Source organism: Crocuta crocuta, unplaced genomic scaffold (assembly GCF_008692635.1).
Source record: "Crocuta crocuta isolate KB4526 unplaced genomic scaffold, BGI_CrCroc_1.0 scaffold288, whole genome shotgun sequence".
Taxonomy (NCBI): Eukaryota; Metazoa; Chordata; class Mammalia; order Carnivora; family Hyaenidae; genus Crocuta; species Crocuta crocuta.
In genome coordinates, this window is record NW_027532607.1 from 905,396 (window position 1) to 926,797 (window position 21,402).

Below are 21,402 nucleotides of genomic sequence, written 5' to 3' on the forward strand. Positions count from 1 at the left end.
AATTAAAGAACTATAAAGAACTACAATTCTTCTCCCAAAATTAAAAGTGAAATTTCAAACTAACATAATTTCCTCACATTGTATGCCCATTCCCACAAAAGCCAAGCTTGCTGAGAGAAAGAGAAGGGCAGAGGAGGGAAAGAGGAAGGAGCTGGGTAAGAGGCAAGAACAAAAACTTCTGGTACCATGTTCACAGAGAAACTAGTATGAGATTTCAGAAAGCAAACAGCCTTTTTCTCCTATCAAATTATAACTTATCAGTTAAAACACTTAAAAAAATCAAACATCATGCATGGATTTGAATCATTTTAAATATCCTATCCTAGAAACATTCTACAAATCTTGAGATTAAAAAAATTAAGTCTCTGTTCTGATTTTTAAAAGGTATCTTTCAGGGTGCCTCAGTTGGTTACATGTCCAACTTTGATTCAGGTCATGCTCTCAACAGCTTGTTACTTCAAGCCCCATGTCGGGCTCTGTACTGACAGCTCAGAGCCTGGAGCTGCTTCAGATTCTGTCTCCCTCTCTCTGCCCCTCCCCTGGTCGTACTTTGTCTACCTCTAAAAAATAAACAAACATTAAAAACAAAAAAGATATCTTTCTAAAACAATATCCATGACCCTGACAGGGACATGTTAAGGGTACCTTTTCATAGCCTCTTGTGAATTTTTGACTTTTTTTTTTTTTTTTTTTTTAAGAAAGATAGTAAAAGCCAGACTCCTCTAGGGCTTCAAAGTGTGCATACAGAAGACAGGAGTGCAGTGAATACAACGTGCAGTCCCATAGTCAGGAAGTGGCCATTCCTCTCCATTCCACCAGATACTGCACCTTTCCAGCAAGTGTCACCCAGAGAGTCAATACTTGGTACTTTCCACCATGTGTTCTTCTACCTGTAGCACCAAACTAACTGGTTATGGAGTTTTTTAGACAAGTGATCAAATCCTGATCTGCTCAGTTATTTGAAATCTCCGTGTTGAGTTCATCAAATTGGTAAACTTTTTCACCTTCATCATTTTTCTACTTATTTCACTGAGTCAGTTTTTGTGATCAGATGTTATCAGGTCAAACAGGTCATGTAGATAGCACAAGTATTTTGGGGAACGCTGACTGTTTTGTTACCAAAATACTGGAAAAAATTATTTCAGTATCTTTCAGATTTCATAAAGTCAATATATAGAATGTCTACTAAAAGACTGTAAAATACTAAAATTTTCCATCAAGCAACATGTCAAAAAATACATTGAGCCTATAAATTGTTCTGTGACTAGACTTCACTGTCATCTCAACATAGTCCTTTTTCTTTTTTTATTTTTTTTGAGCGAGAGAGCACTCACGATCAGGCGGAAGGGTAGAGAGAGAGAATCCCAAGCAGGCTCCCAGCTGTCAGCGCAGAGCCCAAAGCCAGGCTTGAGCCCACTAACTGGAAGATCATGACCTGAGCTGAGATCAAGAGTCGGACACTTAACTGACTGAGCCACCCAGGTGTCCCCATCTTAATATGTTTTTTGCATGCGTGTGCGGGCACACACACACACACACACGTATATATGTACATGTGATTATATGATCTATGCAACACAAATGATGGGAAGGGGCAGCTTTGGAGTATATATCCCATAATTCTTTTACAGGAATAGTTAGCAGTGTTTACACAGCAGCACTTATCTTAGGCTTTTATTGGGTGCTGTTGCTTGCTATATATGAAGAGAAATGCGTCAAACAAGTTTAAAGTTTAGTGTGCTCTGAAGAATGGTGTGAACAGTAGTATTCAGGGGCTTTTAGGATGTTTTTCACTTTCAGTCCTGTAACTCAGCTGTTTAGGAGCTAAAAGTAATTCAAATAATATGAGTATTATCTCTTACTAGAAGTAATGTTTTCAAGTTTTCACAGCACATTATGATTGTAAACATCTCTCAGTTTCAACAGTAAGTCCATGGGAGGCCCATAAACTTCCTGAAGTGACTATAGTAACTTTTAGTCATGTTGAATAAGTGTGGCATGAACAAAGTATTTTATTGCACAAAGTTAACAAACAGCACGTTGCCTGACCAGGCTACTGCTGCTTTATTAAATTACCTCTTATTTTTATAAAATGTACCAAGATTTAATTGATAACTTTATTTTACAAGTAAAAAAAAAGTTTCTTTAAAATAATGGTGATCTACATCTCTTTTTAAGAATTTTAAGTAGTAGGGCAGCTGGGTGGCTTAGTCCGTTAAGCGTCCGACTTCGGCTCAGGTCATGATCTCACAGTCCATGGGTTCGAGCCCCGTGTCGGGATCTGTGCTGACAGCTCAGAACCTGGAGCCTGCTTCAGATTGTGTCTCCCTCTTTCTGCCCCTCCCCTGTTAATGCTCTGTCTCTCTTTCTCTCAAAATAAATAAGTAAGTAAATAAATAAATAAATAAAATAAAATAAACATTAAAAAAAGTTAAAAAAAAGAGTTTTAATTAGTTCTGGGGTGTGTGGGTTGCTCAGTCTGTTAAGCATCTGACTTCTCATTTCAGCTCAGGTAATGAGCTCATGGTTTTGAGGGTGCACTGCTCTATCCAGCTCTGCACCTTGACTGCACAAAGCCTGCTTGGGATTCTCTCTGTCCCTTCCCTATTCATGCTCTCTCTCAAAATAAATATATAAACTTAAATGGGCTTGCCCAAGGAATGAGGGTACTCCAGTGATTTCTCTTTATGTCATAGAAAAAGGTGATATTTTTGGCTATAAAATAATCCACAATACTGTCCTAGGAATGTGAAAAAAAAACAACAAGAAAGTCCTAATTTTCACCATAGCAATTAAGTCAATAACCAACACATTTCAAAAGGGAGATTAATTGAAAAATATTTAGAAAGCTACTTACTACTCCAATGTGGCAAAGTAAAACTGAACTTTGAGGGTTGATATCAAGTGCTTTCTGGAAATGCATTTCTGCAAGGCTGAATTTTTCTTGCTTGTAATAAATCATTCCTAAACCATACCTGAAAGTATAAAATAAAATATAAATTTAGGGATATGAACTTCTGACTGCTAATTTAGTTCAACTTAATAAAAGGGTGTATATGGAATCTGGCATCTTAATAAACTAAAGAAAAATACTGGTGGTGTCAGAGAAGGCAAAGACTATCAATCATGATAAAAAAAAATCATCAAAGCATTTTAGACAAGTCCCTTTTAGAAGTAAAAACAATAAATCAAATTCAATCAATCAAATAGAACTGTGATGATGAGGAAAAAAACCCTACATCCTTAAACCCATCATTATGATCTAGATTTAACAGCTCATTTTCACCGAGTGGCTAATGATATTGTGCCAATTAACTTTGTTAAATTCTTTATGTCAATTATCTCATTTAATCCTAGGAGGAAACAAAGAGACAGGTACTGTTATCACTCAAATAAGTGAAACTGAGTCTAGAGAAGTTAAATAACTTGCCCACAATTATACAGCTAATAAGGATTCTTTGCTTTTTTTTTTTTTTTTAAAAGGTTTACCTATTTTTGAGAGATAGAGTGTGAGCAAGCAGCGGAGAGGCAGAGAGAGACAGGGAGACACAGAAACCGAAGCAGGCTCCATGCTCTGAGCCATCAGCACAGAGCCTGACACGGGGATCAAATTCACAAGCTGTGAGATCATGACCTGAGCCGAAGTTGGACGCTTAACCACTGAGCCACCCAGGTGCCCCTAAATAGCTAATAAGGATTCTAATCAGAGCCTTCCTTTATGATTCTAAACTCTAAACTCCTCCTAATAATGCAACTTCTATATTCTTGGTGCAAATGCATGTATATCATTATAATTATGTACGCATAGTGTGATGGTCTGCTTCCCCTCTCCTCACTTACTATATCAAAAATATGTTCCTATAAACTTCAAAAGTATAAATTTTAAAGGCTATCTAACAGTATATTAAGTTGATACACAGGCATTTCTTCTGAATTTTTAAAACATCAAAATGTGACTGATTTACATTAAGGAGACCTTTTTTGGGCACTACTAGATAATGATAACAGGGAATAAGCACCAAATGAATGAAATAAGAAAAAAGCACAGTATTTTTTTTTTTTTTAATATTTGAGTGGCTTTGCTTACCATTATCATTGTGTTAGGGGTGACAAAAAGGTATAAAAACTGTGCTAACAATGTTGATGGTAGAATAACAAAAGGAGGACTATTTACTGTGGAGTTGGAATAATACATTTAGTTATATACATAAAGTTACCTAAATCCCTCACTATTTAAATTCTTCCTGTGAAAGCTTGCCAATCTGAGTATTTCTTTTTTTTCTAACTGAAACAATTATTTTTATAACAATTTTTGATATGGTATAGTTTTTTTAGACCACAATTATTGCAATATAGGGCAGACCCAAACATTTAAAAAACAACACAAGTCCTATGAAGAACTGAATTATTAAAATCTGGCAGTGCTTTATGTGAAGACAAGGCAGTAGGAGCAAGCCTGACTGCTCTGTATGTCAGCAGAAGTTAGCACTGGCCAGGCCGTCTCTCAGGTAATGTGCCTACTCAGAAATGAGGTATACTCCACTAAAAAAACATATATACACAAATAAAAAATGTTTTGGTAAGATAGTGATTCATATTTAGTGACAGAATGAAAATGCAACTGCTATAATGATTACCTCAAGAGATTAAAAAAAACATGTCTGACATAGAAACTGTAGCAGTTATGATATCACAATTATAGTCATTTAAATCATTAAGTCAGTCAAGAAAAATATAATAAAAATGTCAGCAGTAGATATAGCATTGAGGCAGAAATAAGAACCTTTTTTTTTTAAACAAACTTTTTAATGCTTTTTAATGCCTTCTTANTTAGAAACTGTAGCAGTTATGATATCACAATTATACTTAGTCATTTAAATCATTAAGTCAGTCAAGAAAAATATAATAAAAATGTCAGTAGATATAGCATTGAGGCAGAAATAAGAACCTTTTTTTTTTAAACAAACTTTTTAATGCTTTTTAATGCCTTCTTAGTTTAACTATGTGAGCCAGGTAGTAACTTCCTAAATAGAGACAGTACTTAACAATCCAGAACACTAAATTCTAAATAAACCCAATGAACTGAACTAGTATCTAATAAACTAGAACACAGCCAAAGAGCAACAATTAGTGGAGAGTTTTCAATGTTTATTTTCTACGACCCAATAGGTGTTATACCAGCCCTCTCCATTTTCCCAGTTCCTATCCTTTTCTCCCCCCTTAACAAAGGTTGTCACATAATTGGATATTTCTCTACTTTGTACACAATTATTCTTACTCTCCATAGAAAGGTTGCTTCTTAACTTTTCATCTGGTGATGGCAAGCACTATAATCTGATTTTAACAGAAGAGTGGTAAAAATGCCTCAGTGATTTACGTTGAATGCAGTACATTGGTGCATGGCTCTTGCATTCAGTTATCAGGAATGTAGAAATGTGTTTTTATTCAAAAATACAAAATAAATGATCTTTAGGCATGGACAATGACAGCAGTAAACCATTATATGTTGTCAACTGTAACCAATAACAGATGGATAGTGATTTTCTTAGACATCAGCCTGCCTTTTCTTCAGTCATTTCCTTCAACCGGCTTCTCTGAAGTTACTGTTGAGGAGCACTGCCCTGAGCTTCCTCTCACAGTTCATTAACAATGGGAAAGCACTATTCCAGAAATTAGAACACGCCACCTCCCATACCATCTCCCATTCCACCCATTCTCCCACTCCAGGGTCCTCTTCCTTAGGAATTTCGGTGATTACAACTTCTGCTGTAGTTAGCAGAGAAGTCACTCCAACAGCATCCAATGAAGCAGTTCTTACAAACGTCAGTTGGATCAATGATTCCCTTTTCTACCATATTCACAAACTCTCTGAGCATACCATTGTAACCAACTTCTGAGGAACTCTGCATAATTTTCTCAACTATCAATGATCCTTCAACACCTACATTCTTAGCAATGGTCACTGCAGGAATTTTGAGTGTTCTCTTAATGATTTCTATATTATTATTTTTTTTTTTTTATCTTCATTAGCTGGAGTTATTGGATCCAAGGCTGGAATGCAACAAAGCAGGGAACAACCCCCTCCCAGAACAATGCCTTCTTCTACAGCAGCTCATGTAGCATTGAGGGCATCTGTAATTCTTTGTTTTCATTCACTTCAACATCACTTGTGCCACCAACCTTCAGCACAGCTACTACTCCATCTGAGAGTTTTGCCAGACGTTCATTCAGGGTTTCCTTTTCATATGAACGAGCTGTGATATCTAACTGTTCAATGATTTCTTGGAAACGTTTTTCAATTTGAGCCTTGTCACCTTTTCCATTTAAGAGAATGGCAACATCTTTGGTCCCAATGACCTGTCCAACTTTTCCTAAGTCATGAGGCTGAACATCTTCAAGATTTAGAGTCAACCCTTCTCCGAACACTGCACCACCAGTAGCAATAGCCATATCTTTAAGCTGGTTCTCTCTCTCGTCACCAAAACCTGGAGCTTTGATGGCTACAACCTGAGACCAACTTTTAGCCTATTCAAAACGAGCTTCTCCATCGACATCGTCAGCAATTACGACCAAGGGCTTACAGTGCGCATTGGCAATTTCAAGAGCAGGTACAACTGGACTGGATACCAGAAATTGTCTTTTCACTCAACAGAACATAGGCATCTTGGAATTCACATTTTGCCCTTTTGATGTATTAATAAAGTATGGAGAAATACAACCTCAATCAAACTTCATGCCTTCAATAATTTCTAATTCATCATTTAGTGTTTTTCCATCCTTTACTGTGATGACACCCTTTCTTCCAACCTTTTTCATTGCATCAGAAATGATGTTGCCAGTTTTTTTTGTCTCCATTTGCAGAAATGGTGGCAACCTGAGCAATTTTCTCAGGGGCTGTCCCAGGTTTAGACTTACTTCTTAAGTTCAGCAGTTGCAGCATCAACAGCTAACATCACTCCTCTCTTGATTTCCACTGGATTAGCACCTTTGCTAATCCTCTCGAAGCCCTCCTCGGCAGCAGAGCGTGCCAGGACGATAGCAGTAGTGCTGCCATCTCCAGCCTCTTTGTGTTACTGGCAATGTCTTGAAGAAGTTTAGCATCAATATTTTTATATTTATCTTTTAAGTCAATTGACTTTGCAATGGACACACCACCTTGTGTTACTCTGGGACTGCCCCAACTCTGTTCAATAATCACCATTTTTCCTTTTGGCCCCATAGTAACAGCTACAGCAGCGGCTAAAAGGTCTACAGCTTAAAGCATGAATGTTGGGCATCTGCACCAAATTATACATCTTTGGCATGCGCCCGAGTGAGATGAGGAGCCAGTGCCCTGGACAGTGGCCTAATTCGGTGAAGGACTGAGGATAATCCGAGCATTTCTGTGGGGCAGCGGCAGGGCGTGCGGGCGATGAGGCAGGCCGTCGGAGGCGAGTGCGGGACAGAGTGCACGGCGCACATGGCAAAGAGCCCGTGTCCCCTCCCTCCCAATCAGTCTCTATCTAATCACGATGTCAGTGTTCTAAGAAAAAAGAAACAAATCAAGTAACAAAATCTATTTTCAAAAAGTTGGTAGGAGTGAAGGTTGAAACCGTGGAGTATAAGGATCTGGTATTCTATCATCATTAGTTAATTTAAGAGTTTCTTAAAGGTATACATTTTACATACAAAATATTTGGTTACTACTTAGCAACCAGTATGTACTATTCTTAAGTATTAAGTTCATGACAATAAAGAGATTTCTAACCAGAAAAATTATTGAGGATCAGTCCTATCAGGAGGAATTGTCTTTGCATTTCATTAGCACTTACCATGCATTATAGTGTCTCGGATTGACTCTGATAGCATTTCGAAAACAAGCTAATGCTTTGTCTAACTCTTCAGTTAACACAAACTCGTGCCCTAATAGAGTATAGGCATAAGCATAATTTGGATCCACCTGGATAGCTCTCTGGAAGAATTTAATTGCAATATCATGTTCCCGTTGCAAACTGAAACAGTTCCCCGCAGCACACCAGGCCTTTAAAAAATGGAAACAAAACACAAATGTATAGTTAACATTCTGCTTCTATTTGTCTAACCAAATTTATGACTAAAATCAAGACTTTTAAATAGATACGGTGGACCTTCATTGTTTAAGAATTTCATGGAGTGCCTGGGTGGCTTAGTCGGTTAAGTGTCCTACTTTCGCTTAGGTCATGATCTCGCGGTTCGTGGGTTCGAGCCCCGCATCGGGCTCTGTGCTGACTGCCAGCTCAAAGCCTGGAGCCTATTTCAGAGTCTGTATCTCCCTCTCTCTCTGACCCTCCCCTGCTCACGCGGTCTCTCTCTCTTTCTCTCCTAGAAATAAATAAAATTATTAAAAAAAAAAAAAAAAGAATTTCATGTTACTGAATTTGTCTACTTGGTAAAATTTACAGTATTTGTTAAACCATAATCAACACTTGGGAGTAGGTTAGCAGTTGCTGTGGACCCAACATATGAGTGGTCCAACAGGCACGGTCTCAGATGAGGTCAAAACAGGCAACTCTAGGCCTCCCTGTTTCACCACTCCTGCAGATATGAGTGAGTGTAGGGGCAGTGCAGTGCAAGAAATTGGCACTGGGGCCCGGTGGGCAGAGATGGACTCCCAACTCTGGCACCTGCTTGTTAGGGTGGCTTCAGGCAAATCATCTTAACACTTCTGAACCTCATTTTCTCTTTTTTATAAAATAAAGAAAATAGAAATCTACCAGGATGGGTTGTTTTTACGATTTAAGAATATAATCTGGGGCACCTGGGTGGCTCAGTCAGTTAAGCATCGCCTCTTGGTTTCAGCTCAGGTCATGATCTCACGTGAGATCAAGCCCTGAGTCTAGCTCTGCGCTGACAGCCAGCTTGGGATTCTCCTTTTCTCTCCCTCTCTCTTTGCCCGTCCCTGATTTGCACTCTGTCTCTTTCTCTCAAAAATAAATAAACTTAAAACACACACACACACACACACACACACACACACACACACACACACAACTCCGCGTGAGGTATGTGTCCTGGAAGCAATGGCTCAGTCTTTGCTAACTCAGTGTTCACAGAAACTACTGAACATAATTATCAAGAATAATGAGAACTGAATGGTTTTTTTTTTTTGGTAAGGTTTTATTTATTTTTGAGAGAGAGACAGAGTGTAAGCAGGGGAGTTGCAGAGAGAGAGGGAGACGCAGAATCTGAGGCAGGCTCCAGGCTCTGAGCTGTCAGCACAGAGCTCAATGCGGGGATTGAACTCATGAACTGTGAGGTCATGACCAGAGCTGAAGTTAGTCGCTTAACCCACTGAGCCACATAGGCCCCCTGAATGTTTTTAATTCTAAGCTTAAATATGTTACAAAAGTACCACTAATTATTCTTGATATGCAACAAAATAGAATTGTTACAGGACTGGAGGATGTAAATGAGTTGTGCTTGTGTCTTTTTATTTATTTTTTTTAATGCTTTTTATTTATTTCTGAGAGAGAGAGAGAGGCAGCGTGAACAGGGAAGGGTGAGAGAGAGAGGGGGACACAGAATCTGAAGCAGGCTCCAGGCTCTGAGTTAGCTGTCAAAACAGAGCTCGACATGGGGCTCGAACCCACAAACTGTGAGATCATGGCCTGAGCTGAAGTCGGACGCTTAACCAACTGAGCCACCCAGGCACCCCGTGCCTGTGTCTTAAAATGACAATAAAAAACACTATTTTATTTTAATTTAAATTAGCACTTTTTCCAATCTACATGATTTCTGCTTAATGAACACTAATTTTGCTGACAATAGCAATTGTAATATAGCCAAATCTTGATTAGTCTTGAATAAAATAAGTGCTTGTGAATCTGCACCACATATTCTAGGACTTTCTCTTCTCTTAAGCCGTCTCTGCCTAGAGAGAAGTATGTAAAAATAAGTGCGGATGATGCTAAATGGTGTCTGAAATATGTGATTCATCCCCACATGTTAAAAGTGATCAAAAGACAACAACATAAACCCAGTGTTTCAGTTAACGTACCTCTGGTGAATTTTTATCCATGTCTGTTAAGTCTTTTGAAAGAACTGAAAGAGCAACATCTTTCTGAAGATGCCAAAGTGTTGTAGAGTAGATCTCCATGCCTTCAACTCTGTAATTCTCAATCCTTCGAACCTCTGAGAATATTCTTTCAGCCTCAAAGAAAAAAAAAAAGCAGTTAAGGGGAAAACAAGTTGATACAATTTACATATATACAGGGAAAATACTGGGTACTGTTCTCATAAGACCTAAATGCTGCCTTGTTTTACAGCATTAATGCGAATGAGTGATACACAAGACCAAATTGAACAGCTTTGACGGTAGGTCAAACCAGACATACACAAGTCATGGTAAGAAGGGAAGAAGATGAACTGTGAAAAGAAATCTATGGTTCCACCAAAAAGAGGAGAAAACTATACAAAATTACGATTTACAAAGGACAAGCCAATTGTTTTATTCACAAAACATACATTTCCAAATTTGAATAATGGCTTTACAGAATAACTCAGGAAAGGTCAGAGAATAATGACTTCTGTAACACAAAACTACTTTTGCACTGACTTCTATTAAGAGGCTGAGTTGAAAACTTTAGGGGAAGGGGCACCTGGGTGGCTCAGTTGGTTAAGCGTCTGACTACAGCTCAAGTCATGATNGGGACAGAACCTAAAGCAGGCTCCAGGTTCTGAGCTGTCAGACATGGGGCTTGAACTCACAGGCAGTGAGATCATGACTTGAGCCGAAGTCAGACACTTAACTGACTGAGCCACCCAGGAGTCCCTCTACAAATCAATTTCAAGCAATCCCCTCGGAAGTTAAATTATTCACCCCTTAAACACAAGAAAAAAAATTGTCTATTTATAAATGACAAATGCTCAGAAAATAAAGACATTACATAATAAATATTGACCTTTTAGATCTAGCTGTCTCAAACATAGGCATCTTTTTTTTTTTTTTCCCCCAAACATAGGCATCTTAATTAAATTTAAATTATCTCTTACCTGCATGTACTCTGAAAGTTCAAAATAGGCCCTTCCAATTTGGCACAGTACCCAACCAGTATTGTAGTGGTGAGAAGGTAGGTGGCTCAAGATATATATAGCTTCTCTGCAGTTGTACGAGCACAGAGCTAAATAACCTTTCCCCATTTCACGAAGAAGGCTCATCAAACCTTCTAGGAGAAAACAATATAGTAAACAAAGAAGAAAAACACAGTAAAACAGTTTGGTTTTCTAGAAAGGCTAATTACAAAATAATTTATTAAAAATTCCAACATCTATCTGGAAAAAACGGAAGGTACTTTAATGAACATAAAGAAATTTACTTAAAGTAAGTGAATGAAATAAAATACAAAGGAGACATTATGCATTTACAACAGACCTGCTGCTGCTTTCTGTAGATTAAATGCCTGGATCTGAGGAGTGATTGTAGAGATTTTCCCTTCTGAAATGATGGAAGAGTCCAATTTTGTAATTTCAAGGCTATCATTTAAGTTAGGTTGAGTTATTCCTCCTTTATTAGTTTTACTTTTAGTTTTTCTGTTTGGGATTTTAGGTGGAAACTTCATTTTTAACTTTTTGCTATTCTCCTGTAAAAAAAAAAAAGGAAAATCCCATACTTGTTAAACTCCTGTAGTTTAGATTTCCCAATCCTTTTTCAAGTATTCGACACAAAAAAGTATACAGTCTTCACTTGTCTATATTTTCTTCAGAAAAGATTTATAAATCAAAAATTTTCATTTAATTTTAAATGCGGCAATTCTGAAAATAAATTGTATTAACGAATTAGTATGTAAGGTAAATCAGCATTAAGTGTTTGTTGCTTTTTTCTGAAAGTCTAGCAGTTTCATTTATTATTTAAAAATAAGAAAATAAATGAATGCAATACTACCTAATTGTCTCAGAGTATTACAGCTAGTAAGTCATAGAATTGTTGATTTGTTCATGTCAGAGTTAATGGACCAAAGAAAACTTACCAAGGGCATAATGAGGCCCTCCAATTGTACAAAGAAAACACAGAACATGTGTTATAATAGTGGACATAACCATAGTACACCATCAAATCCAGAAGACCAGAACTGGTTTAATACTATCAACTAAACTACAGATCTTATTTGGATCTGTTTTTACATGTTGTTTTTTTTTTTTTTTGGTGTGATAAGTCTACGAAATTTTATCACATGTATAATGTGTGTAATCAACCAGGACAGCAAAGATACAGGACTGTCTGACTATTATACAAAGAAATTCCTTTGGCTTATACCCGAGTAGCCACACTGCCCAAGTCCTAACCCCTAAAAACCACTGAGCTGTTTCCCATCACAATAATTTTGTCTTTTGAACAATGGTTTTTATAATATTTATTGAAGGACCAAGAAAATTTACAAGTGTTATAGACAGCTTTCCAAATCATCAAAACATTAAAATAATTTAAATAGTCTCTGAATGTATTCATTAGAGATGGAGTCATGAATGAATGGAAATGTAAGAGAGGGACGTATTAAGGAAACATGACATACAGAAATCTTTACACTACCTTCGTTGTAGAGCTGTCACTAGTAAAGAGTCGCGAACTTCTTCGAGGCAGTGCGTTTGGGGGAGATGTGATAGTGGGGCTCAATACCTGAGGTGTTGTACTAAAAAAAAAAATGATAAAAAGCAGACATTAAAAAAAAACCCAGCTATGACCATTAACTATTGTTTTGATTCAGATGCATTATCAAATATTCATCCATGTTTGCACTCTAGTTTGATCAGTCTGTTTATGAGGAAAACTCAGGATTTACAAATTATGTTACCATAAAATGAGAAAGATTATAGGACTAGTCCTCACTCTACCCGAAACTGCTAATTTGAACTTAAAACAATCCACATAAAAATTCTGGGTCAATAAATGATAAACACATCTATAAACTAATTCTCTCTAGCCCTCATTTACAACTATACCAAGTTAGAGAAAAGGACAATTGGACATGGACAGTCTAAATGTGGGCTATCTGCCAATAAATAAATACCATTAGAACAACTGACACTTGAGAAATTATTTCCCTATAAATTCACACAACCACAGTAAGGTTTATTCCGTTTAGGACAAAAGAAATCTAGTAATTGATTGGGTACTCTTTTTTTTTTTTTTTAAACTTTAAAGGCAAACCCTAAGATACAAGGATTCTGTTCTTCAAAAGTAAGCAAACTTAGGGACGCCTGGGTGGTTCAGTTGTTGAGCATCCAACTACTGATTTTGGCTCAGGCTGTGATCTCAGAGTTGTGGGATTAAGCCCTGATCTGAGTTCTACACTGGTTGGGCTCATGCTAGGTGTGGAGCCTGCTTCAGATCCTCTCTTTCTCTCTCTCTCTCCCTCTGCCCCCCTCACTTTCGCTCATGCTCACTCTCTCTCAAAAAGAAAAAAAGAAAAAAAAAGGTAATAAGCAAACTTAAAAAACCTAAAGTTATCTGACAGTGGTAAGTTTATGGGCTCAAAGATTTACAGTTTATGAGAAATCCCACTAAGTTACCTGGATTTGAGTCAAAGAGGCTTCTGAGAATAAAAGAGATACTGCCCAGTGAGTAAAGAAAGCCCAGGTAGTCCTTAGCCTTTTCAAAAGATAGAATCTCAATGTAGGGATTTCAGCAAGTGAGGTGATTTAGGTTGATGAATTAATTTTATTTTATGATAATTTTTTTAAAAATTAGTATTATTTTTTTAGAGCAGTTTAACGTTATAGCAGGGGCGCTTGGGTAGCTCAGTCAGTTAAGCATCAGACGCTTGTCATTGGCTCAGGTCATGATCTTATGGTGTGAGTTCAAGCCCTGTGTCAGGCTTGTGCTGTCAGTGTGGAGCCTGCTTGGAATTCTGTCTCTCCCTCTCTCTGACTCTCCCCTGCTCACACGCTCTCTCTCTCAAAATAAATAAAACTAAAAAAAAAAAAAAAAAAAAAAAAATCNAGCACAATTGAGGGGAAGGTAGAGAGATGTGCCATATTCTCCCAAGTCCCACTCATTATAAACACCCCCCACCAGACTGCTACACTCGTAAAAAGTGATGAGCCTACACTGACATACTGTAAAGTCCATAGTTTATGACAGAACAGAACTCTTGGTTTTGTTCATTCTGTAGGTATGCACAGAGACATAATATGACATGTACCCATTATGGTACATACAAAACATTTTCACTGCCCTGACCTCTGGGCTCTGCCTCTTCATCCCTCCCCCTCCAACTCCTGGCAACTGCTGACCTTTCTATTGTCTCCATAGTTCTGTCTTTTTCAGAAACCAGTCCATTTTTAAAAGTACAATATTCTTTATTTGAACAACTATGTGTCATTTACATTACAAATGTGAATTATATGTTGTCAATAGCGTTACCTAATTATAGAAGAGTTTGTCTGAGAAGTGGGAGGGAATAATTTGATCTCCATGGAGCAGTTTATAGGGAGGACAATTCTGAGAAAAATGCTGAGACTTCTTAAATGCCACGAAAAGTTGTATAACATAACTTTTGTGGGGGTAGAAGTAAAAATAATAGTAAGAGGATTCTGGGGCTAGGAGTTTGAAGAAGATAAATTCTTCCTATATTATGACTTTCAATAGGGATCTGTTACTTCCAAAGGCCAATTTGACAAAAGAAAAAAATGTTCAAAGTCTGACAGGCTTCGGGGCGCCTGGGTGGCTTAGTCGGTTAAGCGTCCGACTTTCGCTTAGGTCAAGATCTCGCGGTTCGTGGGTTCGAGCCCCGCGTCGGGCTCTGTGCTGACTGCCAGCTCAGAGCCTGGAGCCTCTTTCGGTCTGTGACTCCCTCTCTCTCTGACCCTTCCCTGCTCACGCTGTCTCTCTCTCTCCTAGAAATAAATAAAACATAAAAAAATTTGAAAAACAAAAAACAAAAAACAAAGTCTGACAGGCTTCAGAAAAATACAGCAGATACTATGTCTAACGTTTTGAAACATTAGTCACCGCATATGAAATATACGTATCTCTTTATAATTTGCCTCTGTTTAACTAGGAGTTTGAGAAGGAAAAGAACGTGCTCTAGAATCAAGACTGTTGAGGTCTGAAATCAAGTTCTATCACTTACTACCTATGTTATTATGTACCAGTTATATTAAACACTTTTTTAAAAAGCTTTTGTGAATAGTATCATTTTATGGCTCTGTAATAAAATCTGAAATATCCTACTAGTTATAAGAAGATGCCTTGGAAAGATTATAAAAATGATTTTTAGAGGTTAAAATACGTAGAGAAAATGATGACATACACACTTTTTGGGGCAATTTAGTTAAGAGAACTATGCTATTCTAATCATTGCTAAAAAAACAACTTTCTAAAAAAAGAACAGACTTCCACTGCCAGTTGTAATGCAGCCCTCTGGACCAGATTTACTCTCCCATCTTAAACAGCTAGAACACTTAACAAAACATTCGAAACGATGTTTTTCAGACATTGGACAGCAACACCTGAGGAGTGTTCTGAGGACACAGCGCAGGGAAAGGGAACACTATCAGAACTCAGGGTCTCCCTGTGTGGAGACTTTTGGGCAGTGAAGACAGCTAGAATATGCAGGGCAGAATACTAGGAAGGGGAGAGCTACAAAGAGGGAGAGCTTCAAAGATCTGCAGGAACCTAGAATTTTCAGCTGAAAACAGTCGTGCAACTGTGTGTTATAATAAGGTATGTTCTAAAAAAGAAATAATTTGGTCTTTGTCCTGCATTCTTGAGAAGAAGCTTCTAAATTCTTATAATTTCCCAAGTGATAGGAGTGTCTGTTATATACGGTGGGCCTCTGAATTTATGCTAATGAGATGACTGGGCTACCCTTGCTGGAAAGACCAACCACGAATTAGAGGGCTGAAGCTTTGAGCTAGGTGTTAACAGCCTGACCTCCTCTAGGAAGGGGAGGGTGGCTGGGGATTAAGTTAAATCACATGGCCAACGATACAATCTATCATGCCTAAAGGATGAAACCCCAATAAAAACTGACTAACACAACTCAGTGGAATTTCCAGGTTGGTGAACACACTAATGTGCTGGTGAGGTGACATATCTTGATTCCACAGGGAAAGGACTGGAAGCTCTGTTCAGGACCCTCCCAGACCTTGGTCTTATTTGTTTGGCCCTGATTGGTATCCTTTATGATCAAACTATAAGCATAGAACTTTCCTAAAGTTTGTGAATTGTTCTAGCAAATTATTAAACCTGAGGGAGTAATTAGAACCCTCAAATTTGTAGCTAATTGGTTAGAGGTGAAGGTGGCCCAGGAAACCCCTGAATTTGCAGTGGGCAAGTCAATAAAATTTGATTAAGTCTTGTTGGGACTATGATCTTAGCCTGCAGAGTCTATACTAAGTCTTGGTGATTAGCATCATAACTTACTATAGTATTACAGTGAGGAAAACTATCCGAATCCAAAGAAAGAACTACCAGAAAGGAGCTGGCAGAACATTTCTTGGAGCTCAACTGGGTTTGGATTGGAGTAGCTCATATTTTCAACAGCCAGAATTAAGAAACCTCTCTCTCAACAGGTCACTAAGTAGATCCTCAAAGGATACTGCTTCAATAGTGGGACAAAATTAGTCCAGACTACAGGCCACTCTTGTTCTATTTAACAAAACTTAAAAATCACGACCTGAAAGGAACAAACTGTTAACAAGTAACTTAACTGCATACCAGAACAAAACAAATACTTAAAAAAAAGAAAATAAAATAGTCTAGCACTCAACAGAATAAATTTTCCAATAAAAAAAATGCTAGGCATACTAAGATGCAGGAAAATATAACCTATATAGAACAGAAAAAAAAAAAATCAATAAAAAACAGACCCAGAAATAACATAGTAAAATTAGACAAAAATTACTAAAAAAGCTATTATAGATATATTCCATATGCTCAAAAAAGTAGAAGAAAGAATGAGGATGTTAAAGGAGGGAAGCAAACCAAACTTCTGGAGATGAAAAATAGAATATCTGAGATTAAAAATATCTATACATACCGGATAGGACTAACAGCAGGTTAGATGTTGAAGAAGAAAAAAGTGGTTAACTTGAAGACATAGCTATAACCACTGTCGAAAATAAAACAGAAGAAAACGACTAGAAACAAAAATGAACACAACACTGAGCTATGGGGGACAACTTAACAATCTAATATACATACATCTGGTGTCCCATAAGGAGAGAGGGGATATGACCAGAAAAAATATTAGAAGAAATAACGGTCAAAAATTAGCTACATTTGATAAAAACTATGAACTCACAGATCCAAGAAGCTCAATAAATCTGAAGGCCAAGAAAGAAGAAAACTACACTAGAGCACATCACAACCAAATGACCTTAATCAGTGATAAAAAGAAAATCATAAAAACGGAAAAAAGAGATAGATTACATATAGGGGAACAAAAGTGAGAATGAGATCAGACTTCTGGTCAGAAACAACACATGCTAGTGGAGATTCCTCAGGAAACTAACAATAGAACTCCCCTATGACCCAGCAATAGCACTGCTAGGAATTTACCCAAGGGATNCAACACATGCTAGAAGAAAGTAGAATATTTAAAAAACAAAAAACTGAACAAGAATTCTATATCCAGTGAAAATTTATTTCAAAAACAACAAATGTGAAATAAAATTTTTTTCTAGACATACAAAAGCTGAGGAAATTCATTACCGGCAGACTTAGACTACAAGAAATTTTAGTCTTTCAAAATTAAGGAAAAGGATATCAATTTGAAATTTGGACCTATAGAAAGAACACCAGAAATAGCAAATATGTGGGCAAATATAAAATAGATTTTTTTCTTATTTAAAAAATCTCTGTAGAAGGTAACTATTTACGGGCAAAACCACAACAATGCACTGTGGGGTTTATACATATATAGAAGCAAAATGTATGACAGTAATAGCATAAAGATATGGAGAGAAACATGAAAACATACTGTTATAAGGTTTTATACTATATATGATGTGGTACAAAATTACTTGAAAATACTTTAAGTTAAAATGTACGCTCTAAACACTAAAACAGCAAAGACAAAATAAACATTGCCTGTTTTAATAAGGCAATGTTATGGGCTGAACTGGTTTCCCAAAGAATATGTTGAAGCCCTAACTCTCAGTACCCGTGAATGTGACTTATTTAGATGCAGGGTCTTTATAGATGTAATCAAGATGAGGTCATTAGAGTGAGCTTTAATTCAGTATGACTGATGCCCTTATAAGAAAGGGAAATTTGGGGGTGCCTGGGTGGCTCAGTTGCTTGAATGTCGACTGACTCAGGTCATGATCATCACAGTTGGTGGGTTCGAGTCCCATGTCAAGCTCTGTGCTGACAGCCAGCTCAGAGCCTGGAGCCTGTTTTAGATTCTGTGTCTCCCTCTCTCTCTGACCCTTCCCTGCTCATGCGGTCTCTCTCTCTCAGAAGTAAATAAAACATTAAAAAAAAAAAAAAAAAAAGAGGGAAATTTGGATACAGAGACACACAGGGAAGATGGCCATGTGAAGACAGAGGCAGATACTGGGTTATGCTCCCACAAACTAAAGAATGCCTGAGGCTACCAGAAGCTGGAAGAGACAAGGAAAGATCCTTCCTCCCTTAGAGGTTTTGGAGGAAGTATGACCCTATCAGCACTGACTTTGGTCTATAGCTTCCACAACTGTGAATGAACGCATTTCTGTTGTTTTAAGTGACCCAGTTTGCAATACCTTGTAACGGAAGCTGTAGGAAACTAATACAGGCAATAAAGGAGATAAAATGGAATCAATAATACAAAAAAAAGCCCCATACAAAATTATTAATAGTTGCTTATTAAAGTTAGTGTATTTGTTTAGCTTTAAGTGAAATGTATTATTCAGTAAATTACACCTACATATTCTTTAGGATTAGCATTTACTCAGCCTCTATCAAGTTGTTCTGCAGGAGTCCTCAGGCTCCTTCTCATAACTGAGCCCCAGGCAATCACTGTCCTCTGTCAGGGAGCTCGCACTCATGAAAAGGCCTACCATCCTGGCATTTCAGAAATATTGAGGCCTTTTATATGTCAAGGTATATGCACATGTGTGTCTGTTTTAAGTATTATAGTACATGTTCACTATTTTAGAAGAAGACAGAGCTGTATTCTCCTTTTAAAACACTAGCTATAATTTATTTTTGAGTGCTTGAACAGGAAAAGAAATCCTACTTAACACATTTCTGTGTGGAAGTGGATTCATTATTTAAAGATTTACCAGAAGATGATGTGCATACAAAAGTAGAAGAGGAGAATGAAACCTATCTGTACTTGACCAATGAAGATCATGTATTAAGAAAGTTATTTTGGAGGAGTGTTCAGAATATCAACTAGGGGCACCTTGGTGGCTCCGTAGGTTGAGCATTTGGACTTCTCTGGGGTCTTGATCTCACAGTTCGTGAGTTCGAGCCCCACCATGGGCTCATTGCTGACTGAGCAGAGCCTGCCTCAGATCCTCTATCTCTGTCTCTGCCCCTCCCCTGCGCTCTCTCAAAAATAAAAAAATAAATCTTAAAAAAAAAAAGAAACTCAACTAAAAATTATACTAGTCTTTTCAGTAAGCTTGAAACTTCTTTTTCTTTTTTTTCTTTTTTTAAAGATCTTATTTTTAAGCAATCTCTATATCCAACAATGGGGCTTGAACTTAGAACCTCAAGATCAAGAATCTAATGCTCAACTGACTAAGCCACCCAGGAGCCCATAGAAATTTCTAATTTGACATATTCAAAATTTGTAATAGTCATTCTAGAATCCTAGGGAAGGTCAAAACCTGCCTAAAAGGAATAAAGTCATCTTTTATAGCAAGAAAAGCCACATGATATCAAATAATGACACCACAATAAATACCTTGTTTGTGGGCCAGAACTTTGTGTTTGTGCAACAAGAATTGGAGTTACCTCTCGACTATTTCCGCTCTGTGAGAAGACAGACTTTGTTCCAGTTTGGCCGATTCTGGCAACAGACTGTAAAACACAAAAAGTCTAAGGTTTGTGAATTATAGATTGCATTGAAAATGATAAAAGACACCATGATGCTCCCATCTACATTTTCCCATTGCAAGATTTCATAATATATACTGTCATCTGAAAACACAAATTAATGTCAATTAATATATTAGGATTGATATCAAACTATTTCCTCACTCATTTAATATCACTATTTTTATCTTTACACTATCCTTTCATTTTTCACTTTAGTTTTTAAGGAAAGGTTCAAACTTCTGAAAAATTCCTAAAAAGCCAGTTATTACATGTTTTCTGGCTGGAGCTAAGTGTTACAAGAATTTTAAGACAGCTACTCTTCTTAAGATTTATGATCTAACATAAAAAAATATTAATACAGTGAAGATTTTATAATCCTTCTTTGACACTTTAGTAAAAACATTCTATAGTAGTCCAGAAGAATAAGTTTAAAAAAAAATCATCTGATTATTTCCCACATTCTAAGTATATTGCTCTTAGAATTAACATTTCTTTCTGTGTGTTCAATTCTTCATTAATTGGTCTTTGTTCCCTTGGAGGAGGAAAAAAACTTGCTTGCCTCTTCTGTCTCTAACTTATCACCTTTCTTCTATTCATTTTCATCACTTGGCTTCTTTATAAAATGCTCTGTGACTCTGGCATTCAGTGGATATTTTAATTTCTTTTACAGCCAGATAATTTTCTTCCAAATTTACCATTATGTTGATAGGCATTATACATAATTCTCAAACTGCACATTATAACTAATAACTAATAACTTTCTCACCAGATAGGAAAGCTTTATTTTGGCCTTTGCTGTATTCAGCATCACTGATCACGCCCCCCTTTTCTGAAACTGTATAACTTCTGAAATCGTATGGTATCTTGATTATCTGTCCTGTCACTTTATTTGCTGCCTCTTCTTATTTATGTTCTTATTTATATGCCTCTTAATTATGTTCTGTGTTTTTTCGCTACTCCCTTTTCCTAGGAGAGCCTGGCTATTTTAATAGCTTTAACAATTATTTCTATCACCAAGCCACATTCTTTCCTCTATGACTCACTATCCACTAAATATTTTCATCTAATCTACCGCCACATCAAAACAAAACTACAATCCTTCCTCCTCTTCCTTCCCCAAGTTGGGAATTCTACATTCACCCAAGGGACAAAACTTGAAAGTCAATTCTGGGCCTTCCTTATTTAACAAAGATGTACTTGGTACTGCAAGTACAAATATTGGTACAATATTCAGTTTGATATTTTTAGTTGATACTACATGCAGCCCTACAAGTACAGCTTTCCTAGGAATGTCCTGAGTAGGGTAAAAAAAAGAGCAAAGGCAGAAGAGGATGAGACAGCAAGTGGCCTTATCATTTGGGCACTGAAATCGCCTACCCATCACTAACTTGTTCTTGATTGCTATGGCTCAC

The 21,402-nt window shown here is 37.2% G+C and overlaps 1 protein-coding gene and 1 pseudogene across 6 annotated transcripts in view; both read right to left on the reverse strand.

Annotated features, from left to right (window-relative positions):
* CDC27 (cell division cycle 27) overlaps positions 1-21,402 on the reverse strand; it is a 71,542-nt gene that overhangs the window by 12,573 nt on the left and 37,567 nt on the right. For 4 of the 6 annotated variants that reach the window (XM_077780344.1, XM_077780339.1, XM_077780345.1 and 1 more), the window contains 7 exons: positions 19,857-19,972; positions 12,545-12,644; positions 11,390-11,597; positions 11,011-11,183; positions 10,016-10,168; positions 7,812-8,020; positions 2,858-2,975 (listed from right to left, as the gene is read on the reverse strand). In XM_077780344.1, coding sequence (XP_077636470.1) covers positions 2,858-2,975; positions 7,812-8,020; positions 10,016-10,168; positions 11,011-11,183; positions 11,390-11,597; positions 12,545-12,644; positions 19,857-19,972 — 1,077 coding nt within the window. The remainder of the gene's footprint in view (positions 1-2,857; positions 2,976-7,811; positions 8,021-10,015; positions 10,169-11,010; positions 11,184-11,389; positions 11,598-12,544; positions 12,645-19,856; positions 19,973-21,402) is intronic. The other 2 variants (XM_077780340.1, XM_077780343.1) reach the window with 1 other exon arrangement.
* LOC144245007 (60 kDa heat shock protein, mitochondrial pseudogene) lies at positions 5,398-7,403 on the reverse strand (annotated as a pseudogene).